At 44.4% G+C, this 26,144-nt stretch overlaps 1 protein-coding gene across 1 annotated transcript in view; it reads left to right on the top strand.

The window, feature by feature from the left end:
- The window catches only part of nphs1 (NPHS1 adhesion molecule, nephrin), a gene marked incomplete at its 3' end in the record, with an annotated part of 212,975 nt that extends 187,385 nt beyond the window's left edge, over positions 1 to 25,590 (top strand). Inside the window, exons 23-24 of the mRNA XM_084336716.1 lie at positions 2,366 to 2,503; positions 24,581 to 25,590. Of these exons, the coding sequence (XP_084192842.1) occupies positions 2,366 to 2,503; positions 24,581 to 25,590 (1,148 nt within the window). The remainder of the gene's footprint in view (positions 1 to 2,365; positions 2,504 to 24,580) is intronic.
- Positions 25,591 to 26,144: the final 554 nt, after the last annotated feature.

Below are 26,144 nucleotides of genomic sequence, written 5' to 3'. Positions count from 1 at the left end.
AGAGAGAGAGGGGAGGGGGAGAGAGGGAGGGATATAGATGGAGAGAGAGGGGGGGAGGGAGGGAGAGGGGGGAGGAGAGACAGAGAGAGAGGGGGGGGAGAGAGGAGAGAGAGAGGGGGGAGAGAGGTAGCTATAGGAGAAGGAGACGATGAGGGGGAGAGAGGTAGCTATTGGAGAAGGAGGCGATGAGGGGAAGAGAGAGAGAGAGCAATAGAGAAATGTGCAAAGAGACGGAAGAGAGTGATTAAGTAAGTAAACAGGAGAGGAGAAGAAGGAGGGAGAGCGGCGGGGAGTGGGGGCGGGGGGTCTTGGGTGGTAGATTCGGGCATAACGAGGGAAATGGAAGGATAAACGAATAAACACCTTTAGCCGTTCCAGGGGCGGAAACGCGGATCGATACCTCACAATTAGCATTCAAAATATACATTGATCCGGGGCGAAATTATCATTTTGCACTTTGTAAAAAGGCCAACAAGGATTTGAACCTTGGAGAAAAATGCTCAGTGCGATAACAAGACAGAGAGTGCTGTGCTGTTAGAAAGAGGAATAATGAAACCTTTACTCTGCTTGGAGGCAGCCCCGTAGCTGCTGTCGGAAAACAATACATATACATTATACACCCTGATGTCAAGCTTCAACGGCCAGGAAGCGTTGTGTACCGTTGACACACGCGCGCGCGCGCACACGCACGCACTCGCACACGCACACACACACACACACACACACACACACACACACACACACACACACACACACACACACACACACACACCAGGACATATCACTGACAGGGTTCTCACAAGATCCTTGAAGTGCTTAACTGCTTGATTTCTTACCAAAAAAAAGTTAAGGCCTGGAATTCCTTATTATTAACAAGGTGCTTAAAAGGTCCTTGAAATTCAAATCAACCATTCGCATTGAAAGTTTTGTTCATCTATGATAAAAAAAAAAATCTAAATCAAGAAATAGCTTTTTTTTTTAATCTAAAGTGTAAACAATTGTCGGAAATAGTTTTTTTTACTCCATAAATATTGGAAAAGCACTTGAAAGTCCTTGAATAAAATGTTGCAATGTCTGTGGGAACCCTGCTTAGAGGGGCGAGACGCTATAGATGATCTGATTCCAGCCATCTCTCCTTTCTGTGACATTCCAGGCAAGCTCCCTTTACTATTACCCCAGCAGTCACTACCGGCCTCTCTACCCACACCCAGAGGAAACCCATAGCCACGGTGAGACACTGATATGACACAAGGAACAATCACAGAGGGTGTAAATTGTTATTTTGTGTACATGGATTACTAATTTACTACACCTGTACTGGAATTTGTTTCACTCTATTTCGCTCCTTTCAGTGATCTCATTGTTGTTGACTGTGTGAACAACGAAATATAATTTACTAAATGTGATTGGTTTTCCATTATTATTAGATCACTTTTAAGTATAGGGGTGTAAAGGTACACGTATCCATACCGAACCGTTTCAGTACTGGACCTAAGGTTCAGTACGGCTGTGTACCGAACGAATACAACCACTAACGAACACACGTGCAGAACTTTTTTTTGCGTGCAGAATTTTATTCAAAACTTGATTATTAATTTCAATATAGAATATTCATTGACAGCCCTACAAGTACAATTAGTTACTGCACACTACATCACCCCTGAGTGGAACATGGAAAGCCAAACTTTCCCCCACTGTACCAAAAACCCGCACCTAACCGTGACTTCAAAACCGAGGTACGTACCGAACCGTGGTTTTTGTGTACCGTTACACCCCTACTTTTAAGTGAGATGATTGGTTCTGATACATGTACATGTAGCAATAACCTTAGAATTTTCCCATCTATATATATATATATATATAGAGAGAGTAATTAATTATTTAGTTTAGTTAAGCAATATTAACCAAAAAGCATTGTACTGAAGAACTGGAGAACTAACGGCTGCAGAACTCAAGAACTATTAGGAATGTCTGACCATGAGTGTGTCAGACCACCAAAACCTGCACGGACTGCAACGTATGACATAATCATGCCAGTTAGGGTACCTTGTGTATACTGCACCTTGTTTACATTATATATATTCCGATTTTAGTCTTTAGACTTTATTGCCTATATTTATTGTAACAAATAATATAACCGATAGGGCTGATACCGACCCTCATCTGCATCTTTGTTTACACAGTTTATTTAGAGTTAATTATATTGTTTACACCGTTTATTATACTTATATTTGTATATTATTCAGATCTAATTCCATTGCCTATATTTATGTCTTTCTACTATTCCTCCCCCATGGTGCTATAACATCCGAATTTCCCCAAGGGGATCAATAAAGGAATGTCTTATCTTATCTTTTTGTTGCAGATGTCATCCGGTACCCAGTGGAGTCGGTGGGCCATGAGTATGAGGATGTGAGAGACTGGGGTCTGTACCAGGACGCACCACTGTCTACTCGCCATCCTCCCACTGCCTTCTCTGACCACAGAGTCACGGGACAGATGGGTGACTGGAGACCACCCGCCTACCCTCATGTTAGTAATGTGTGCAAAATTCCCACCACAGTCATGGACAGTTGAAACCTGCCCAATCGACTGAAAACACACCTCTTCAATCAATATCTGAAATGTAAAAAAGAATTGATTCAAAAAAGAAAAATTATAATAATTAGGGATGTTCAATATTGGCTTTTTTACTGATAAACCGATATTGTCCAACTCTTTTCCGATACCGATATCAACCGATACCGATATATGCAGGGTTTCCCCCCCCAAAAAACTGAACAATTTCAGGTAATTAACATTACATATATATTTTCATGGAATTAACACAACATTATGCATACTTTTGACAATAAATAAAATAAGAATTTGTTCTTACTTGCTTGCCTGGGTAAATAAAGGTTAAATAAATGTAAAAAAAATAAAATAAAAGAAATAGTTTTTTTGAAAACCGATACTTTCCGATATTACATTTTAATGCCAATAGCGGCCGATAATATCGGTAGGCCGATAATATCGGATATCCCTAATAATAATAATAATAAATAAAAATTAGTAACACTCAAGACCGATACTATGCCAGTATGCCACTGACCCTTAGCTGCCAGAGTTGTACCCCTCCTGCTAACTTGTTCACAATTACATTCACATCAAAATGTAAGTAGCTTTTCAAAATTACTATTTCCTCCAATCACAACCGTTGCTTTCCTTTTGTTTGTCGGAGGGAAGCTACAACCAGTGGCGGACTGGCCATCGGGACGTTCGGGACGAATCCCGATGGGCCGGGACCAAAGTGGGCTGGTCCAAAAAAAAAAAAAAAAAAAAAAAAATAACTTTTTTTTTTAACTTTTTTTTTTTTTTTTTGCCAGTGTGTGGGCCAGTGTGTGGGCCACTAATGTGGGCCGGTGTGTGGGCCAGTGTGTGGGCCAGTGTGTGAGTCGGTGTGTGGGCCACTAATGTGGGCCAGTGTGTGGGCCGGTGTGTGGGCCAGTGTGTGAGTCGGTGTGTGGGCCACTAATGTGGGCCAGTGTGTGGGCCAGTGTGTGGGCCAGTATGTGGGCCGGTGTGTGGGCCAGTGTGTGGGCCGGTGTGTGGGCCAGTATGTGGGCCGGTGTGTGGGCCAGTATGTGGGCCGGTGTGTGGGCCAGTGTGTGGGCCGGTGTGTGGGCCAGTGTGTGAGTCGGTGTGTGGGCCACTAATGTGGGCCAGTGTGTGGGCCGGTGTGTGGGCCGGTGTGTGGGCCAGTATGTGGGCCGGTGTGTGGGCCAGTGTGTGGGCCGGTGTGTGGGCCAGTGTGTGAGTCGGTGTGTGGGCCACTAATGTGGGCCAGTGTGTGGGCCGGTGTGTGGGCCAGTATGTGGGCCGGTGTGTGGGCCAGTGTGTGGGCCGGTGTGTGGGCCAGTATGTGGGCCAGTGTGTGGGCCAGTGTGTGGGCCAGTGTGTGGGCCACTAATGTGGGCCGGTGTAGTGTGTGGGCCGGTGTAGTGTGTGGGCCAGTGTGTGGGCCGTATGTGGGCCGGTGTGTGGGCCATTCAAGTTTCTTTAATAGTTGTCATACAGAAGTACAGAATACTTTTATACAAAATGCTTCTTACTGTTGCGCTCCAGAGACTGTGCAAGACAAGATAAGTATGAAATAAAATAACATAGTAAAATAACATAGTAAAATTAGAAGTAAAAAATTAGGTCACAGTGTTCAGTTTAGACATATGTACAATGTTCGATGCAGAATAGACGTAGTTACCATACAATATACAATACTGTGCAGTGTACTAATATACAATACTATATAGTGCAAGGCAGGAATGGAGAAATGGGACGAGGTGTAATTTAGGTACAATTCACAGTAGGTGTACGAGTTGAAGTGCAAATCCTCCATTATGTGGGCCGGTGTGTGGGCCAGTGTGTGGGCCGGCAATAAAACAATAAACAAGTTGCATAAACTAAATCAGATTAAAAATGATCACAGTTCTGGTTTGCCTTAAGATGCAGTTTAAGATGGGTCTTGAACATTGGAGTATGTAGGTCACTCTCTAATCACAACTGGTAGGCTATTCCAGTAGTTACCACTTTTAACAGAGAACACAGTTTTTGCAATGGTAGTATACCGAAAAGGCACCTTACAGTCCCCTCTACTGATGGCCCTGGTGGTAATGCCAGTGTCTGCTTTCTGTTGGATGAACTCATTCAATGGGGGAGGGGCAAGTCCATGCAGAACCTTGTACATGAAGCAAGTATATTTGAAAACTTGGAAATTCTCGAAACTTAGCATGTTATGTTTTTCTAAAACATTACAGTGATGAAATGAAATTGGTTTCCTATCAAATACTTTTATGGCTTTTTTGTAGAGTAATTATATTGGTGTAAGAGTAGTGACATATAAAAGAGACCAGTTGATAAAACAATAGGCCTACTCGATGTGTGATAAAATCATTGAATGCAGAAACATCCTTGCAGCATTAACTGGCAGGCAGGGCCTGATCTGCCTGAAGTTTTCGATGTTAAACTTGACTGTGTTTGTCACTTTCTTCACATGACTTTTTGAAGGTCAATGTAGAGTCCAATGTGACCCCAAGATACTTGAATTAATGTACAATGTCCAGCTCCGCCTCTCCCAGAAACACATTAGAGTGAGTGACCTCTACTGGTGACTTTGTGAACATCATACACACTGTTTCTTGGTGTTAAGTGAAAGACATGCTTTTGTTAGCCAGTCTTGAATGAGACATGAGACATCAGTGAATGAGATTCACGTTTCCTCCCAACCGCGAGTAGGCCTAGAAGCGCAGAAATGGAGAATGCAAAAAAAGAAAGGGTGGAGCTGAAAAAGCTAGAATTAAAAAACTAAAATTGCTAGTAAAAGACGCAGAACAATGTTCTAAAATTACAGACATGTTTACCCGCTGCTGCTGCTAATGATGATGAAGTTCAAGTGGAAGGAACCAACAGTAACATGACAGGTGCATGCAGTAGCCTAGTGCATATTCTACTGTTGGTGTCTGCCGGTTCATGAGGGCTAGCTAGCCTATACTAGCTCTTGCAGTGATTTCAGTCATTCTATTACAAGACAATGTGCTTTCCGTATTCCTGATTCCTTACAGCACGTGGACGTAAATAGTTGTGACTCGTCGTGACGTTTTTTCTCTGACTAAAAGTTTAGTTAGCAATGTTAGGACTAGTGCCCACCACAGCATCAGAAGCTAAAGTGCTAACCTAGAGAGCCAATCAGAACCTAGGACGGGCTGCAAATTAATCGGCTACTAATATTATAATAGTAAATACTAAAATAAAATACTATTATGTTCCCTTCCAAATTTTCATGTTGATATAATATTGGTAATCTAATTGATTGAATTGATTAGTTGCCATTTTACATGCTTAAATAAGATGTACCTTAGAATTCCCAACTGTTAGCCATGTTCTCGATTTGTATATGATTAGTCTCATCTACATGTTTGTAAATAACCACAGCTAACTAGCTTAAGCTAACAACTAGGTCAACTACTACCCCGTTGACTATAACCACCAACATAGTTGCATGGATGAAACAATCCAACAATAAACAACTACAACACAGTTGTATCAGTTCCAGGGATGGCACGATACCGCGATACCCATCCGATACTGCCGCCCCCCCCCCCCCATAGCACACATGACTCAGTTATGCAATAGTGCTGCTGCTTTTTATTTTGTTCAAATGATTTAGTTAATACGTTAATACGACTACAGTGATTTCATGGCGGCTTCCTGTCCTCACGTCTAAAACGTCCGTTTACCGGTACATCGCGTGAAGATTTTAAAATCCATTGGTAAACAAACAGTGCTGAAAATATACACTTTGACTGCTGTTTTGATAGGGTTAGGGCAGGGGTGTCAAACTATATTTCACAGAGGGCCACATCAGCATGGTAGCCCTCAAAGGGCCAAAGTATAAATGTAAATATAATGTAATGTAAAATAAATGCAACTACTCCTTTACATATTGTTAAATAACTGTTTCTGTATTCATTACTTCTATTCTATTACTTCAAGTTACAAATATTACATATTGTGATAGGAAAAAATTGTATTTGCTCTTTAACCCTGCTCAGAAAATGTCTACAATGCACTTCTGTGGAAATTGCCTACGTTTTTCTGCTCTATATTTCTTCGTAAAGATGCAAGGAGATACACAGGTGTTACTTCCAGTCCCCTACACATCCTGCTACGTCAAATATAATGATAAAACTGCCCGTTGCCAGGGCAACACAGGAAGCTTGTTTCCAGTTAGAAATGGCAGGTTTGCATTTTTGCCCCCCACCCCCGGTATGCGGTATCCTGTCTCTGCATTTAAACTCTTTTCAGCTACACCTTGTAAACTGAAGTGAGACTCTGTACACAGATAATACATTTAGCTTATCAGCTTCTATCCTTGATTCAAGTAAGCATTCGTTCACAGTTCCAACTGGGTAATTTTTTGCTAAAATTCCACCACAATATGCATTTGCATAGATGTAAAAATATACGTTATTTTAAGATAAATCCTTTTGATTTATCAGGTTAAGAACCCCATATTACTCCATCAATCAATGATCAAGCTATTTTTCATTTTCATTTAATTTTTATTTATTTGTACATGGAATTGTTACAGTCCAACAGTGTCTTCAGTACATATTGACTTAATATGATCCACTAAACTCCATGGCCGAAAGGAACAGGAAGAAGAAGGCTCAATATTGTACCTGCCCCTACACACATACAGTACACTGATAGACTGTTCATAGCGCAATGTTTACCAAACCAAACAAAATGTACATACTTATTTTGCAGAAATTAAAACATAAACACAATTAAATTAACATAAATAAATAAATGTTGTGTATATCAGTTAAATTACATATTTACTGAGGTTCATTCATTTATACACACAGACACACACACATGTATCTATATATTTATAGTACACTGTTCTATTATATCATGTATTATTCTATATAATTGTATTATTTTTATTTTATTATACTATAACTAAATTATACTATATTATACTAAAGTAACTAGACTATATTATATTGGTATACAGTAATATACAATATTATTTTATATACTGTTATTTTAATATATTATTATTCTATAATATATATAAATCAAATCAAATCAAATTTATTTGTAAGGCCCGACAACACACGTTAATGTCCCCATGGGCCGTACATGTCTTCTTTAAACAAGTCAAGAAGAAACATAACAATAAGTCAAGAACAGAACAAGAACACCATAAAGTCCAACAAATTTAAAATAAATGCAAATAAATGAAAGAATATATATATATATATATATATATATATATATATATATATATATATATATATATATATATATATATATATATACTACTATATTACTATACTGTAATGCTTTGCTATATTCTGTTATGATAAACTGCAATACTATACTAAATGTGCTACTCGTAGTTAAACAAATGTGATTGCATATAACAGCTAACTGCTACAGCTAAGTTGGTAGTTACTTAGCCTATTCCATTAATGTTGAATGTATTTATGAAGGTTGTTGATGGTGGTTGGCGCTGATTAGCAGACATGATTCCGTCAGTCTGCCACAGGGCAGCTGTGTTTGCTGATGCTGCTCACAACCACCAGTAGTGTATGACTGTGTGAGTGTGAATGCTTGATGGTTTCTGTGAAGCGCTTTGTGGAACAATGCTGATATACAGTTCTGTATCGTTAGTGGCTTAGCTTGGCATCACACTGCACTATCTCGCGTACGTGCACGCGTACTGAATAAACCACAAATGTACCTCTAATACCAGTATTAGTCTGACCACACCCCTCATCAGCTTACCTTCATAAGCAGGTGTGTGGTCACCTGCTCTCCTCCTTCTCGCTTTCACCACAAGGAAGAAGTGCCTCGGTAGATCCCCACACTTGACACCATGATGGAAGAAATTGGATTAGGAACAGCTTTGGGAAACAAGGATACGTTGACATCATATCTTTATTTTCTCTCTCACTATTTTCGAGAAAATACGGCGATATTGTCTTCGTACTGGAGTGTCTGGAAGATGATGATCATTCTAAAAACCCTCCACCGGTTTTCGTATTGGGAGCACGCCGCTGCATGCTTCTCAACTGCAGTTCCTTGCTGTGTTTGTTGGGGTGAAACCTGTCAGGCCACAGCTGAACTGTCGGACATGCCGCTGTTGTGAGAAGCGGTGCGTTCCAGGTTGGGTGAGTAGTGTTTGCTGGCGGGCTCCACTTGTCTGTTAGTGCTATGGGGGCTACTTGACAAAGTTTATGGAAACCGGCCCCAGACTAGGGTCCTTTGTTCAGCCACCTAGGCGACAGAAGGCCTTGGTCTGGAGACCATTATAGTTTTAACTAGTGGGCTGCGACCATTGACACTGGTGATCCCTGTGTGTTCTGGACGAGTGGATTCTCTCTGTCACCGTGTTAAGGCCCCATCTTTCATATCCAAATGAGAGTATTCCTTCACGAGGGGATATGTGCATGTAATGTGCGATAGCGGCAGATTCATGTTCAAAGTCAGCTACACAGGCCAGTTGGTACTGTGCTGACTCCGTCGGATGTGGTAATGTCACCGTTGTGAAGCGGTGTTGACATCTTGTTTTCTCTTTTCTCTTAAAAAGTGAGGAGAGGTTCAGAACGGCGGCCTGTCTGGGTGAGTGTTATGTCATTGTTTACATGTTCATAGCTTACGGTTAGCCGGTCAGCTGTTAACTGCTGCGTTAGCCTGCTGGATCGCTGCATGGCCTGCTTAAGGCCTACTATTAGCCAGTCAGCTGTTAGCTGCGGGGCTAGCATGTCGTGGTCGCTAGGTAACGTTAGCTTGCTGCTATGGCCATGGCCTGGCGCGGGGTAGCTTAGCTTCTCGCGCGCCGCCGGGAGCTCGCTTCTGATCGCGTGCGTCGTTAGATCGGCGTCTCGCGAGCAGAAGCAATAGCACCCGAACGGTTGGAGCAGCCGTTAGCTTGATGCTATTCTGTTGAACGTGCTTTGATTTTAACATGTTTTACACTCTTGACCACGACGTCATCCTTGACAGGGGATGTTCGTCGACCCTGTCCTGAGCCTGGACGGGGATTGCGTCAACAAAGAGGACTGTAGCGACTGGTTGGAGCGGCGACGCTGCCCGGATCGAACAACACAGGATGGCTGTGTTCTACGGTGTCTTGTGACTGCACTTCGCTGATCTGCGTTCCGGGTAGGAACGGGGTTGACCAGACCTCATAACACGTCTTCTGGTTTTACTTTGCTAAATGTATTGTGAATAACGGTGTTTTTCCCAAAACGTGTGTTGCTACAATGCATTTAGGATACGTTGCGGGTTATGTGTGAGCTGTTTTTGTCACTGGCAGTTAGCTTCTCCGTGCAAACGGGATGTAATGATCTGGTTGTTGTGTGAGTAACACGGCCGTGTACTCACAACTAAGGTAACTAACCTATGAAGCTATGCTTGGTGACAAGTGAGTAAAAGAATGTTCTTTCTCAGACTGTAATGACAATGAACAGTGTGTTCACACATTAACAGGTTTTCCTGTTTTAACTGGCCGTATTGAGGGTAAAATAGGAGGATTGTGTTTTCCCCCCCGGTTCCCTGGGGACTTTATCACCTCCTATCAGACATGTTGTGCATTAATTGTGTCTTTTGTGTGGTAGGGATACGATGTAACTCTTAGCTTGATTGCTGAGGTTGTGCTAAATCTGCTGGAGAAACTTATTTCCTAAAGGGAAATTGGTTTGGTTGCTGTCATGTGTGCTTAGCAAGGCCTGTGGTCGATACTAATCAAGAATGATGTATTCTCTCATTGTGAAAAAAACAGCGTTCCTCTGTTGAGTGTTTTTGCCATTTTTTGTAGGTGATGATGGGTTGTGTGTGTCATGTGACCTACAACTGGGTTGTACTGGCCACAGAAGCACATGTGTATGTTGGACCGGGGTTCTTAGAGCCCTCTCTATTCTGTGTTTTTCCTTAGTAAAAATCAGATAGCAGGTTAGCTCATGCGCTGTGTGGAGCTGTGAAACGCTTCATAGAGCTGACTATGACTGTGTCATATTCTCTTTTTGTCGTTACGTCGTATCATGGGTGTGGGGTCGTAAAGGGGTGAACTGGTAACCTTTCCTCTCCCCATTGTTCTGTCGGTCAGGGGTACACCCCCTGTCCTTCAAGGTTCCCGTCACGTGGCGGTTCGGCACGTTACGAGGGGGGGGGGGGGGGGGGGAGGGAGTTCCTGGTCCCACGGCCTGGTATATTGGGCGTGTGCACCGCAGGAATTCCCCCGCCATAGAGTACGTCACCGTGCGCGTCTCTGTTGGTAGGACTTCCGTGTGCTGTTCAGGTCCATGTGATGGATCTGTTTTCAGGGGGGGTGGTCAGGGCTCCTCCTCACCAAGCGCCTATTCAGGCCTTCTGTGAGTTCGGACTCCTTCTTCCATGTGAGGAAGCCTCCATCAGAGTACAGAGCCTTCCTCCTCAGATTGTCAAAGTGAGTGGACCCTCTAGAAGGGTCCTTTTCTATTGTATGTATATTCGATTCAATTCGTTTATTGAGTGTGTATGGGTTCAGTGCCTCTTCCCCGGAGGCCCTAAAACCAGTTTTTTTACATGGCTCAAGGTGCAATATATTCTTTTCAATCTGTACAGCTCGCGTGGGAAGTCTCTCTGGGGATCCCCGTCTCTTTCCTATGGGAGGGTGGTGGGATGTAAAAATGTGAACATTTTTTACCCCGGCTGTGTAGACTGGGATACATACTGTTGATGCTTCCTTCTTTCTATTCCAGAAGTGTTGGAGTTAGGGAGTGTCACACCCCTCTTGTCGTTCCCCTGGGCGCCTTGGGGATTCAATGACAGGTCTAAATAGCCTGTTCATTGATGGGGGTGTGTCCCGACGCACGTATAGTGCTAGCTCGCTGTAAACAGGCGATTGACTGGCACGCCTTGGTTGCTTGTGGTTGAAACAGCGTTTTTATAAAGCAACTGAGATGGGGGTTTTTCCTCTTCCGACGACCACATCCCATGACCTGGGTGGGTTGTCGACGGATTCTCGTTCATTTCTGGGGGATGATGACGGGATGGATCTGAACATATGTAGTGGGGTCTCACGCCCTTGGGGTGGGCCACCAGGCGCGGTTCGTCCGGACGTCTGGGTGGCGCCTTCTTTTCATGTTAAGATCAACACGCATATCTGCCCTTCTCCTGGAGTAGGCATATCGGCGTGGTTAGGGCACGGGACTGGTTCTGGTCACGCTGGTCCAGATCAGTTGAACCCGTTGTCCGCCGGGGATGCAGATCTGCTGTTCTGGTACCCTGAGGGACTTGGGCTTTTTTCAGGGGGAAAAATGCCAGGTCGGTCTGGGTGTCACAGGGTTAAGCGCTATGGAGACCCTGGTTGGGTATGTTTTTACTCAGCACTGTCGTCATGGCTTACAGCCATGCCATTCTGTACGCGCTCGATCTCGTCGGATCTCGGCCGCTACACAGGTTGGTCCTGGTTAGTACTTGGTTGGGAGACCGCCTGGGAATACCAAGTACGGTGTGCTTAGGGGCTGGTTCTCCATTATTTTTCGCTCCTCTCTCACGCATGGCGAAGAGGGGCCTGTGGGGGTGGTTTTTTGACCTCCTCTGGTGACCCTGTGCTTCCCGTACCGCCAGGCCCGGTCCGAAGTGATGTTTGCGACCCGTAGGCCTGGGTTAACCCTTTTTTGAAAACTGAAACACTTGTACTGCGGTATAGCCGGTGTATACCCGCAGGTGTGTTTTGGAGTTTTTTCTTGAGGGGTTATAGGAACAACCACCGCATTGGGTAACACTGAGGTGGTTGGTTCCCTGGTGTGTTGGTGCAGTGTCAACTCCCGGGTTCACCGTTTGAGGGTGCCCCTGCACGTTCATGACGTCTGCCAATCGTGTCAGCCTTCTCTGCCTCGACCCCTCTGGGTGGGGGTTTTTAAATGGAGGCTTGGTCATGCAACAACGCCAGCATACGCCCCTTCCGCCGGGGCAGCTGTGTTCAGCTGTCCCCTCTGGCGCCTGTCTCGTCCGCAGTCTCCAGGCTAGGGTTAACAGCCTGTTGCCTGGTTTTTCCCCGGTGCGCTGCCTGCTTCCGTTGGTTAACCTTTTTTGTGTGCTTACGGCCATGCTGACTGTCTGTTCTGCAGGGTTAGTGTGCCAGGCGGTGTACTGTTGGGGGGACGGGGCCCGCTCGGCTTACGGCCATACCGACCTGAACACGCCCGATCTCGTCCGATCTCGGAAGCTGAGCAGGTTCTGGCCTGGTTAGTACTTGGTGGGATACCGCCTGGGATTACCAGGTGCAGTAACTGGGGGGCCTTTGTCCGAATACGCTGGCGATGTGGGGGGCGGGGCACTACGTGCCCACCTGGTGGGGTCTTGATGCTGGCATCATGGACTTCTCCGGGCCCCCATTCCAGGGAGTCCAGTCCTTTTGGTGGGTCTGGGTCTTCCTTCGCGCTCCGCTGCTACGGCCTTGCCACGGGGTTGGGTTTGCCCTTGACCCCGTGATTCTGGGGGCAGTGACGAGGTTGTTCCTCCGTTCGTTCCCGGGTGGCATGCGGGTTGTGCGTGTGTGTAGTCGTGGGGTCAAGCCACGGTCTGCTCACCCTGTGCGTTAAGTTGCTTGAGTGCCTCTTCGCACGGTCGGGTCCGTCGCCTTCCCGTGAAGCCTCTAATAGGGGGGATACCCTCCATTAGGGGGGGTCGGGGGGGCTCGGCCCTCCCTGTTCTGATGGTTTTGGGGGGCTGTCAGCGGGGTGTATTTGTCAGCCAAGTGGCTCCGCTTGGCCTCCCTTGTGCAGTGTGATGCCAAGCTAAGCCACTAACGATACAGAACGATAGGTTATGACTATAACCAAGTTCTGTTAGTTAGGGGCGATGCTTGGCATCAGACGGCCGCTGCAGCCCTTGTCCTCACCTTGTGGTGAAAGCTTGGGAAGGAGGAGAGCAGGTGACCACACACCTGCTTATGAAGGTAAGCTGATGAGGGGTGTGGTCAGACTAATACTGGTATTAGAGGTACATTTGTGGTTTATTCAGTACGCGTGCACGTACGCGAGATAGTGCAGTGTGATGCCAAGCATCGCCCCTAACTAACAGAACTTGGTTATAGTCATAACCTATCGTTAAGAATGAGTAATTCGCTTTTGGTTTTTAAGAAAATGGTTTGTAAAGCTATTTTTGAAAACTACAAGGGTGAATAATACTGTTTTCTTTTGCTATTTTCTTTTAGAATACTGTTTTGGAGTCTTAATTTTTTTAATTTGTTTTTTTTTATCCACTTTTTCTCCCATTTTCTACATTTTCTCCCATCCCAATTTCGTATCATCCAATTCAACCCTCCCCTGTCACGAACGCTGTTTCTTGCCTCCCACAAGCCGGCTGCAATGTGGACTAAGTCATACATAGCACAAGTCCCCTCCGGTACTTGAGGTAACAGCAGTCGCATCTTTTCACCTGCGCAGCTCGATCTCTCAGTGGCGAGGAGTAACGCGTGGGAGGCTCACGCTGCCCCCGACACTTCCTGATTCTACTGCGCAGGCGCACCAACCGACCTGTAGGAGTCGCTGTCCACAACGCCCGATCCCCACCCATCAGTTTCCCACCCCCTAATACGGCCAATGTGTATTAGTATGAACGACCAGCTAAACTGAAAGCAATGTGGAGCGCTGGGCTCGAACAGGCGAGCCCAGCGTCTCCAGTATTTGTGGCGAGCGCCTTGCCCACTACGCCACGTAGCCGCCAATTTTTTTTAATTTTTGTTAATAATATAGGACAGGCATATATAAGCATTATGCTTCAGTCTGTACCTTTTCAGTCACTGTAAAATCAAATATTGTTAAATGATGGGGTATATTGTATTGTGTGAGATGATGACTGAATAAACTACTACTACTACTACTACTACTACTACTACTTTGGGTGTTTTCAAAAGGCTGAAAAACGCTGTATGAATTCAAGCCATTATTATTGATTGCTGATGTTCTTCTTATGCAGTTGACTCTGAGGAAAGAGAGAGCGCCCAGTCCAGCACAGCTGACCCTGAGGGGAGAGAGAGCGCCCAGTCCAGCACAGCTGACCCTGAGGGGAGAGAGAGCGCCCAGTCCAGCACAGCTGACCCTGAGGGGAGAGAGAGAGCCCAGTCCAGACAGACAGACAGACAGACAGACAGACAGACAGACAGACAGAGAGAGAGACAGAGAGACAGACACACAGAGAGAGAGACAGAGAGAGAGAGACACAGAGAGAGAGACACAGAGAGAGAGACACAGAGAGAAAGACACAGAGAGAGACACAGAGAGAGAGACACAGAGAGAGACACACAGAGAGAGAGACACACAGAGAGAGACACAGAGAGAGAGACACAGAGAGAGACACACAGAGAGAGGGAGAAACAGAGAGAGAGAGACACACACACAGAGAGACACATACACAGAGAGAGAGAGAGAGAGAGAGAGAGAGAGAGAGAGAGAGAGAGAGAGAGAGAGAGAGAGAGAGAGAGAGAGAGAGAGAGAGAGAGAGAGAGAGAGATAGAGAGAGAGAGAAAACAGGCTCTTGGAATGGGTGTCTGGGAGGAAGTGGGGGGTCTTTCAATGTTGATTAAACGGCAAGCAACTAATGTCATGAGTGCCAAATTAAAGGACAATAAATCCAATCTAACTGAAATTGTGTAGCACAGACCTTTCTATTAGGGATGCTCGATATTGGCTTTTTTACCGATACCGATATACCGATATTGTCCAACTCTTAATTTCCGATACCGATATCAACCGATACCGATATATGCAGGGTTTCCCGCCCCAAGAAATGGAATAATTTCAGGTAATTAACATTACATATCTCTTGTTGTGGAATTAACACAACATTATGCATACTTTTGACAATAAATAAAATCAGAATTGGTTCTTACTTGCTTGCCTGGGTAAATAAAGTTTATAGAAATGTAAATAAAATATTATTTTTTAAAAACCAATACCGATATTTTTCGATATCACATTTTAATGCCGATATCGGCCGATAATATCGGTAGGCCGATAATATCGGACATCCCTACTTTCTATGGATCAAAACCTCAATATTATTATGGTGTAGTTAATACTTCATGTATCCTTAATCCCTAGGCTAATGAGGCACTAAGATGTTAGTAAAAAAAAAAACATATGCCAATGACGGGAAGTAACGGTATATGTATGTGTGTGTCTGTGTGTGTGTGTGTGTGTGTGTGCACTGTGCATGAGTGCACATCTAGGGGCGGTGTGTAGATTTGGTCTCCCTGATGTTGACTCCTTAGCCACAGCCTTGGGTTGTTTAATACTGGACAAGTGTTTCATAACGCCCGTTGTGTGGGCCCGGTTTTGGGGCCGGTGCGTGGGCCGGTGTGTGGGCTGGTGTGTCTGAATGTCCCGGGCTGAATTTGTGTCCCAGTCCGCCACTGGCTACAACTGTGGTTGGAGGATCAAGGAAAGGAGGTGGGGCTTGAGATGGTCAATTGTGACACATGAGTTAAAGCATGTCTACATCGCATGACGTGACAATTCAGCGCCAGCAGCCATTTTGCGGTGACCCTTTCCCTGTTATTAGCATATACAATATAACTGTTTTGCAATGCTAACTTAAAAGTTTATTTATTCAACATATCCTGTGTAACATAGCTCAAATTAATGCTACCTACCATATCTCTTAGCAGGGAAGCGGGAGGCTGATGGATCCCGTGGTCAGAGGACACCCACAGAGAGGTGACTATGACCTGCCTTTTGAACTACGTGGAGAGTTAGTCTAGAGAGTAGGAAGGTCAAAGGTCAACTATTGGTTTGGATAGAAATGCATGTGATTGGTTCCAAGATTATCTGTCAGGGAGACATCAGTGTGTAAAGTCGAGTTATGCCCAATCTGGATTTTTACAATAACTAGAGGTTAGTTCAAGGGTTCAATTCTAGGTCCTGACCTCTTCACTATTTATATTAATGATATTGTGTCTTCGCTGAATGGTTGTCAAGTCTGTATGCAGATGATACTATTGTGTATTGTATTGCTGACTCTCTGTACAGTTGGCCTCAGAGAACTTACAATGTTCCTTTATTACCCTCCAGGAAGATCTGAAGAACTTAAATTGGTTCTTAATGCTAGTAAAACAAAATTGATGCTGTTTTCTAGGGCCAGAAATATTGAATATGATGGTGTACACATATATCTACCATAAGTCGTTCTAGCATTGAGAGAGTCACTGAATATAAATATCTTGGTGTGTGGCTCGATGAGAAATGTACATTTAAATTCCGTGTGGACAACCTTGCCTCCAAGTTGCGACAGAAAATTGGCTTCCTATACAGAAACAGAACCAGCTTTCTTTCATTTGATTAGTAGGAAGAGCTTAGTTGTCAAAGCAAGTTTTTTTTTATCAGTCTTGGACTATGGTGATGTAATTTATAGGCATGCTGCGGCATAAACCCTTAAATCCTTGGACTCCGTCTATCACTCTGCCGTCAGATTCTTCACTAATGATAGATACGACACTCATCACTGTGTCCTTTATGAGAAGGGTGGTTGGCCCTCTCTGACGTAGAGGCTCAACAAACACTGTTATTTGTTCATTTGTAAGGCCTGTATTGGTAAGCTACCTCCTTATACTACATCATTATTGGAATGGAATTTTGCAACCTATGGAACCCGTTTTAGTGACTGGCTGGTCCTTAAGGTCCCTCGAGGTTGCTCGGAACAGGATACATCTGTATTTCGCTATGATGCCGCTAGCGCATGGAATGACGTCCTTAAAGCTTGAGATTCTCCTCTCTGTTGCAGAGTATAAAACCTTGATCTCTAACCTTTGTCAATCAAGTTGTTTTAGTTGATTTGTTATCCTTGCTTTTTGCTTCATCTTGTTGTCTTATTGTTATGATTTTATATGTTGTTTTTTTGCTCATTTCTGTATGTACACTTGATGTGACTGTAAATGAGGGAAACCTCAGTTGCCTTTCGAGTTTAAATAAAGGTTTGAAATCAAATAAAATTATACAGAAGCACAGCAGCACTCACTCATAATGTGTCTCACTCTGAAAAAAACAGACATTCAGTGCAATTGTATAACACTTTCTTCTAGAAACTATTTCAACAGTGTCTTCCTTTAAGCTGGACACCTTGAGTGTGCCAAAATGGCGCGGCAAGGTTTTACACTTATTATGACACTTGGAGTGCTATTAAATGATGTCCTCACACTGAAAAACAATTTGCGTCACAAATTATTGGTCTTAGCAATTATCATCACCTTTTGAAAAAAAAAACTCCCCTCCCTGACATTTTATAACCTTGCTGCAATCTTTTATTTTTATATAATTTTCTTTTCTTTTCTTTTACCTACAGTATCATGGTTATTTTCTTTCAGAGTGTTCAATATACCTTAAGAAAGGGAGCAGCATACGGCGGCTGGGTGGCGCAGCGGACTAAGCGCTCGTCACCAACGCAAGAGACACTGGTATCGAATCCGGCTGTCAGATTCAGATTCAGACAACTTTATTGATCCCGTGTGGGGCAATTCATATTTGCAGCTTCACCAACAAGCAACAAAGACAAACAAACAACAAAACATCTCAACGACAGCACGGCAAAAAAAAGAGAGAAACACTCCATGTGATACACAATCCAGCAAAGTAAAAGTAAAAACAGACAACCAAGTCTAAAAACGACTTAAAATGACTACTGTCCGTGTTTAAAAGTCTGATAGCCGAGGGGACAAAAGATTTGGCGTAGCAGTTGGTCCTACTTGGTGGGACGTCATAACGGCGGCCAGAAGGCAACAGTGAAAACCGCTGAGACGGAGCATGAAGAGAACATAGGTCTCTCTGTTTTACTCCAATTATTTTGGAGCACACTTTCACTATGTACTGTAGGCAGTTCCTATCTTTAATAGACAGGCCACTGAACCAGCAGATAAAAGAAAAAGTTAGGAGGCTTTCAATAAAAGAACTATAAAAAGTGCTCAGGATCTTCGCACTAACATTAAAAGAGTTCAGCTTTCTCAGCAGGTAGATCCTCTGCTGACCTTTTTTAACAATAGACTCTGTATTTAAGTTGAACTTCAGTTTACAGTCAAACACAGTTCCCAGGTATTTGTACGATTCAACAATCTGGACGTCCTCATCGTGAATTACACTAGCTACACTGGCTTGATGATCGGGGTTGTGTCTGAAGTCAATTATCCGGCTTGGCCGGCCGTCATACTGGCTTAATTGGCAGAGTCAGCGGGAGGGAAGCCGGTGGGTGGGTCTGGGTCGTTGTAAACAGCGACTCCTACAGTTCGGTCGGGGCGCCTGCACAGCGAGGGAAGGATCTGGAGGGAGGTAGTGTGACCTTCCACACGTTACACTCTCCCAGTGAGAGTCCGCGCTGCCAGGTGAAAAGAAGTGGTGGGCTGGGTACACATGTGTCGGAGGAAGCATGTGATAGTCTCCGCCCTCCCAGACCGACGGTAGGGGGTAAAGTGCGCAACGACCAGGAAAGGGATTGGGAGGGGAGAAAAACAGAAAAAAGAAGGGGGGAAAAGATAATAAAAAAAAAGTGTGATGGAGGCATCTGTGCGCCGCACCCACACATGTTAACACTTTGACTGCCGGGAACCGTCTTTAGACGTCTTTGCTGGCCATGCTAAAGTTGCCGGAGGACGCGTTACGTCGTCCTTATATCAATATTTCAAAAATCTGCGATCGGATTCATATGTCCCCTCCGCTGGCCTGAGATCCACCAGCAGGACCCACTGAGCTCTCTGGCGGTTCAGGAGCGCCATCTGGTGGCCGATCGTCGCAATCGCCAAACAGGATGTTGCATAGAGGTTGTCCTAGACGTCCGTAGTACTTCCGGGCGCTCGCTATAGGTCATGGGACTCTGGCTCGTCACGCTACACGGTGATCGATTGGCAATAACTCGATAAACAACATGATTTGGACGTATATACCATTATACAAGCTGGAGATGGACCGGGTAAAAATATATCCCATAATGATAAGATTTCTACTCTACGATGATCGCCCAACGGCGCGCGGAGACTGGGGTGAGTTTCAGCGTGTAACGTTACCGTCTTCGATACTAACTGCTATTATCAACATTTGACCCACATTAGATGATTGGTATAACGCTGCCCACGGAATTATAAACGCCCCCTCGCCCATCCGGTCAACATCAGATGACGTGTAGTAACTTCTAGAAGTACGTCTAGTTGGAATTTTTTATATCGCGCTGATTGCCATCAAACTGTATTTCATCATCAATATAATGCATGGGGCTATATATCACGTTCTGGAGAAAGCTGCAGAAAGAGATGAAAACATACTTATACATTAGACCATACTTTACTATGAATATGTGAATGAAAAAGTTTAACGTTGCTACACAATGAGCAATACATATAGGACTTTGAATGGGCCCTAATAATGGCAATGTAGCAATAGAATTTAAAAAGTTATAGCCCTGCAAAGAAGGGGACTTTCTCCATAGACAAATAGCGCTGGCAATCTATGGTATATCATGAATTTAACCTTAGGCAGCCAAAGTGTTAATGGTTCCCTCACCCTTAGGCCATGTCCACACGTATCTGGATATTTTGCTAAACGGATATTTTCAGGCTCCGTTTAAAAAAGAAAATCCTCGTCCACATGACAGAGTTAAAAAAAAAAATCTATCCAGACACAAACACAAACGCATATAAATTGCTCCAACAAGCATGCCAGGCCAGTAGGTGGCGATACGCGATATCTGAAATACCATAGCGGTACCGAGCGGACAGGACGATTGACAGATACAATGTCAATGTTGAGATCACAATCTCCCGATTCTGAAACAAAATATGGCGAGAGTTTATCACAAACTGTTCCAAAGTTATTTAATGTTTTGCTAAACATGTCTAGTGTTGCGCCCGGCTTTAGACCAAATAGCAAATTCTAAATAGACGCCAGACAGAGAGTGTCTGCACCTGAGGCGCTCTGATGTTGCGGATAGTTGAGGATGTCGGCATTACGCGTGAGTGGTCCCAGGATGACCTAATAACATTATTAGTTGAATGGTTACTGTACAGGAATTACAGGAATCATTTGAATATATGCGAGTTACGTGAATATGTGAATATAGCTTGCCCGTGGACACAAACCTTCATACGCATTAACAGCTCCGTCTTTTAATACACACTTGTTATATCATACAGTAACGTCAAATAAGATATTGAAAGATAAAGGATGAAGTTACAAAGGGAAAAGGGCAAACGCAATTACTCCTTGACAATGCTACAGTGCACAATAAAAAGAAAAGATCCAGGCGGAATTAAATACGCCTAGGAGTATAAAGGGTTTTAAACTGACTTCAAATCGGAGCAAAACAAGCTGAATCCGCTTCGAGAAGACGCATGACATTGGGTATATACTAATTACAACAAGACATTAATTAATTTCATTGTTACTGTTCACATGTGTGGTGCCGTCTTCGCCCGTCACAGTCATAAGTAAGGATACAGTTTGAATGACATTTCAGCACCAAGGCGCTGTCCACCGAAGTTATTATACCTAATGTAGTGAGTCTTCTTGAAGCGGATTCAGCTTTTTTTGCTCCGATTTGACATCACTTTAAAACCCATTGTGCGCTGTAGAATTGTCAGAGTAAGTGCTTTTGCCCCTTTTCATTTGTAACTTCATCCTTCATCTTTCAATATCTTATTTGACGTTACTGTATGATATAAGTGTGTATTAAAAGACGGAGCTGTTAATGCGTGCATGTCTGTGTCCACTCCACGGGCAAGCTATATTCACGTAACTCATATTCAAATGATTCCTGTAATTCCTGTACAGTAACTATTCAACTAATAATGTTAAGTTATTAGGTCATCCTGGGACGCGTAATGCCAACATCCTCAACTATCCACAACATCGTGGCGGCTAGGTGGTGTAGTGGGCAAGGCGCTCGCCATCAACGCTGGAGATGCTGGGTTCGAATCCAGCTCTCGGCGTTGCTTGGCTGGTCGTTCATACTAACACAATTGGCAGTTGTTAGGGGTGGGAAAGCTGATGGGTGGGTCCTGGGCGTTGTGGACAGCGACCCCTACAGTTCGGTCGGGGCGCCTGCACAGCGAGGGTAGGATCTGGAGGGAGGTAGTGTGACCTTCTACACGTTACACTCTCCCGGTGAGAATCTGCGCTGCCAGGCTGGCTGCCGGCTGGCTGCACATGCGTTGGAGGAAAGCATGTGACAGTCTCCGGCCTCTCGGACCAACAGTAGGGGGGAGTGCACAACAACCAGGAAGGGGGTTGGGAATTGGCATAACAACTAACAGTGGGATGGGAGAAAAATCGGAAAAAAGGAGGGGGGAAAAAGATAAAAATAAATAATAATAATAATAATAATAATAATAATAATAATAATAATAATAATAATAATAATAATAATAATAATAATAATAATAATAATAATAATAATAATAATAATAATAATAATAATAATAATAATAATAATAATTATTATTATTATTATTATTATTATTATTATTATTATCCACAACATCAGAGCGCATCTTCTGTCTGGCGTCTATTAAAGGGGAACTATTTTACTATTTCTTTCACTATTTGGGCACTTTTACACAATTCCTGTGAGTCTATGGAACACCTCTGTAATATATATATATTTTTTATTCATTGTTTTGTATTTCTAATCAAGTCCTCAAAAACAGCATTTTTCTACCTCAAGATCTCGAGCTGTTTTGAGCCTGGGCTCCTAAACCACTGCGCAGCGTCGTCTTCGCCTGAACATTAACATGCAGCAGTGTCTTTATGACATCACATATCGCGCACATTTTCAAATGACTCAGTTCAGTGAGGGTGAATATTGTGAGAGGAGAATTGGAAGAATGCGCCAATATGAGAATTTTGAGACATAGATCATATTAATATAAGTTCACATAGCTAGGAAACAATGCTAAACACTCAAAAAGGCCATTTATAAGATAGTTCCCCTTTAACTAAATTTAGAATGCAATTTGGCTTTTAACTGAAGCCGGGCACAACAGACATGTTTAGCGAAACATTAAATATCTTTGGAACAGTTTGTGATAAGGACTCGCCTTATTTTGTTTCGGAATTGGGATATTGTGATCGCAACATTGCATTGTATCTCTCTGGCGGGAAATAAGCGGACAACAAATAAAACGTCACTCGCCACTTAAAGAAATCAAAAGCATGTATTTAACAACCTCAAACTTTAGAAACACGGTTTATATTAACTTAATAAATAAACAAAAACTAAAAGTCTACTTATGTCAACGAAAATGTGCAGTAGGCCTAACTAAATAACAGATACATCTGCTTTACACGCAAGCAGCGTCTGATGGCCGAATCTGTCAGACGTCACTGGAGTAGATATATACAGTACTGTTACATCCAGACATTTATGATACAAGATATACAAATATACAGTACTGCTTAATAGGCAGAGATCAATAAAAGAAAATGTATACATTCGAGGGGGAAGAAACTGTATACTTCTGTCTGCCATTTCAGCACCAGGCGCTGTCTATTGTTATTACCTTCATGCGCTTCAAGGCTATGGGCGCCTATTGCCATAGAACAACAGTTTGAGCATGCGTAGTGAGCTGTGACGTCATCGTTTATCATTCTAGACTATGCGTTTACAGTGGCTACACAGATCCACTGAACGGATATTTTGGAAAATCTTCACTTTAAAATGCGTTTTCGAAAATCTCCGTTTATGTTTCTGAAAACACCGTTTACGTGTGGATGAAAGGCCCAAAACGTGGAAGAAAATGTGCGTTTTGCAAAAGATCTGGATTCGTGTGGACATGGCCTTAGTTTGGTTTAAGTTAAATCTCCCATAGTTAGTTAATGTTTGTAATGTTTATACAGGTTTACATTCATGATGCACATACACTATTTATAATAATTTCACATAATGACACATGACACAGACTTGCGTACTGATATCATATACATTCTTTATTTAACTGACTTACATGTTTTGTTAGTGCACGCATGTACATTTGTTTGTTCAAATCTGCACTCTGCAGCCAGCCGTCCTTGCTCTGGGCAAACAGAGCAGCTGCGACTGATCGGTCCTAAATGGCCGGATGGGGGTGGTGGACCGAACCAAGTCGTGGGAGATGTCAGGGGGGGTTCCTTGTATTGTGATTTAGTTTATTATATATATTTTCCTTATTACTTAAGATTATTGGTTGTTTAGTTTGGTAGATATGTTATATGTTGTATGTTTATTGTTTATTTGATTTTTGTATGTGCATTTTTAAGATAGTAGAGTAAAATATGAATTAATCAATTAGCCTGCCTATGTTTATGTGTCTGGCCAGGATATATAGTTTGAGTTCTCGTTTGTGTGTTATCTTCCGTTCAGGTCTGTTTTTACCTTTTATTATTTGGACCACTTATGTTATGTTTGTAAATTATGTATTTTGTATGGGTAAATAAGACCCTTATTTTTTTGGCTGTATTTTCATCGGTAAATAAAACCCTTATTTTTGCCTACACCACTGTGTCCTCCTCATCTGGCTGCTTGGTCCCTTACAGGGAGAAAGCGCTGAATGTAAATGGGTCATAATAATAATAAAAGACTTGAGAAATTATTTGAGAGCTTCGGTAACCTTCTATAATCAGAGTGGGTCAGAATGTGAAGGCGTGTTTTCTCCACAACCATCGCAGTTCAGCCTTTACCTCACACTATTTATTCTCTCTCTCTCTCTCTCACGCACACTGTTTACTCAACTCACATCCTTGTCACCAGCTCATCTTCCTCCTCCCTCGCTCTCTCTCTTTTTTCCCTCGCCTTTTTATCAATGTCACCACGTATTGTACGCCATCGAAACGTCAACAACATCCTTCAATAGCCAACATCAACAATGGATATAGAGAATCACCTGCTCAACCTGTGTAAAAAAAATTAAATAAAAACACACAAACGTGCACAATGTGTATGATGGTGAATAAAGGGTCACCATTATTACAATTATATTTTATAATCTACATTTTACATCAATTTTATAATTATAAAATTCTCCCCCTAGCCTCCTCCCTAGTTCCACCTCCTACATGCGTCTCCTCGCTCCCTCTCCCTGCGGACCGCTCACGCTACCCCTCACTCCTCCATGCGCCTCCTCGCTCCCTCTCCCTGCGGACCGCTCACGCTACCCCTCACTCCTCCATGCGTCTCCTCGCTCCGTCTCCCCGCGGACCACTCACGCTACCCCTCACTCCTCCATGCGCCTCCTCGCTCCCTCTCCCTGCGGACCGCTCACGCTACCCCTCACTCCTCCATGCGTCTCCTCGCTCCGTCTCCCCGCGGACCAGTCACGCTACCCCTCACTCCTCCATGCGTCTCCTCGCTCCGTCTCCCCGCGGACTGGTCACGCTACCCCTCACTCCTCCATGCGCCTCCTCGCTCCCTCTCCCTGCGGACCGCTCACGCTACCCCTCACTCCTCCATGCGTCTCCTCGCTCCGTCTCCCCACGGACCGGTCACCCCTCACTCCTCCATGCGTCTCCTCACTCCCTCTCCCCGCGGACCGCTCACGCTACCCCTCACTCCTCCATGCGCGTCCTCACTCCCTCTCCCCGCGGACCGGTCACGCCTCACTCCTCCATGCGTCTCCTCGCTCCCTCTCCCCGCGGACCGGTCACGCTACCCCTCACTCCTCCATGCGCGTCCTCACTCCCTCTCCCCGCGGACCAGTCACGCTACCCCTCACTCCTCCATGCGCCTCCTCGCTCCCTCTCCCCGCGGACCACTCACGCTACCCCTCACTCCTCCATGCGCCTCCTCGCTCCCTCTCCCCCCGCGGACCGGTCACGCTACCCCTCACTCCTCCATGCGCCTCCTCGCTCCCTCTCCCCGCGGACCGGTCACGCTACCCCTCACTCCTCCATGCGTCTCCTCGCTCCCTCTCCCCACGGACCGCTCACGCTACCCCTCACTCCTCCATGCGCCTCCTCGCTCCCTCTCCCCACGGACCGCTCACGCTACCCCTCACTCCTGCCTTGCTTTGGCCTGCAGATACAGACAGACAGACAGACGTGAGTCAGTCAGATAGAGAGACAGCGCTTAAAGTTGTATATCACGCAACCTGCCGCTGGGGCCGAGCAGAGTCACTTGCTGAACAGAGCATATTTTTATATTCAGAGATAATTATATTGTTTACACTGTTTATATTTAATTTCCTACATTTATGTCTTTCTACTATTACCTTTCCCCCTCCCCCATGCTGAAATGTACCCAAGGGGATCAATAAAGGAATAATCTTATCTTATCTTATGTGTTGCTCTGGGCATCCAACTGAGCTGGAGAGAGATGGGGACTTATGGACAGTGGCCTCCCTCCCCCACCCTCTTTTCCATCAGATCAGACACCCATCCAGCTCCCCCTCCTCCAGCCTAGGCCCCACAGTGAGGGCTAATGTAGCGTGGTAATGTAGCGCCGAGAAGGTAGAGCCATGTCTGAGGCCAGACTCTAATCCTGTTTTCTCTCAGATTGAACCTCACCTCAAAAACATCGGAGAGAGGGGGAAAAAAACATGCAGGCGATTAGTCACAGAGAGAGAGAGAGAGAGAGAGGAGGGAGGGAGGAAGAGGGGG

Source organism: Notolepis coatsorum (genome assembly GCF_963971535.1).
Source record: "Notolepis coatsorum genome assembly, chromosome: 19".
Lineage (NCBI taxonomy): Eukaryota > Metazoa > Chordata > Actinopteri > Aulopiformes > Paralepididae > Notolepis > Notolepis coatsorum.
The sequence above is the reverse complement of the archived record's forward strand: the minus strand, read 5'-3'. Positions and strand labels throughout refer to the sequence as shown.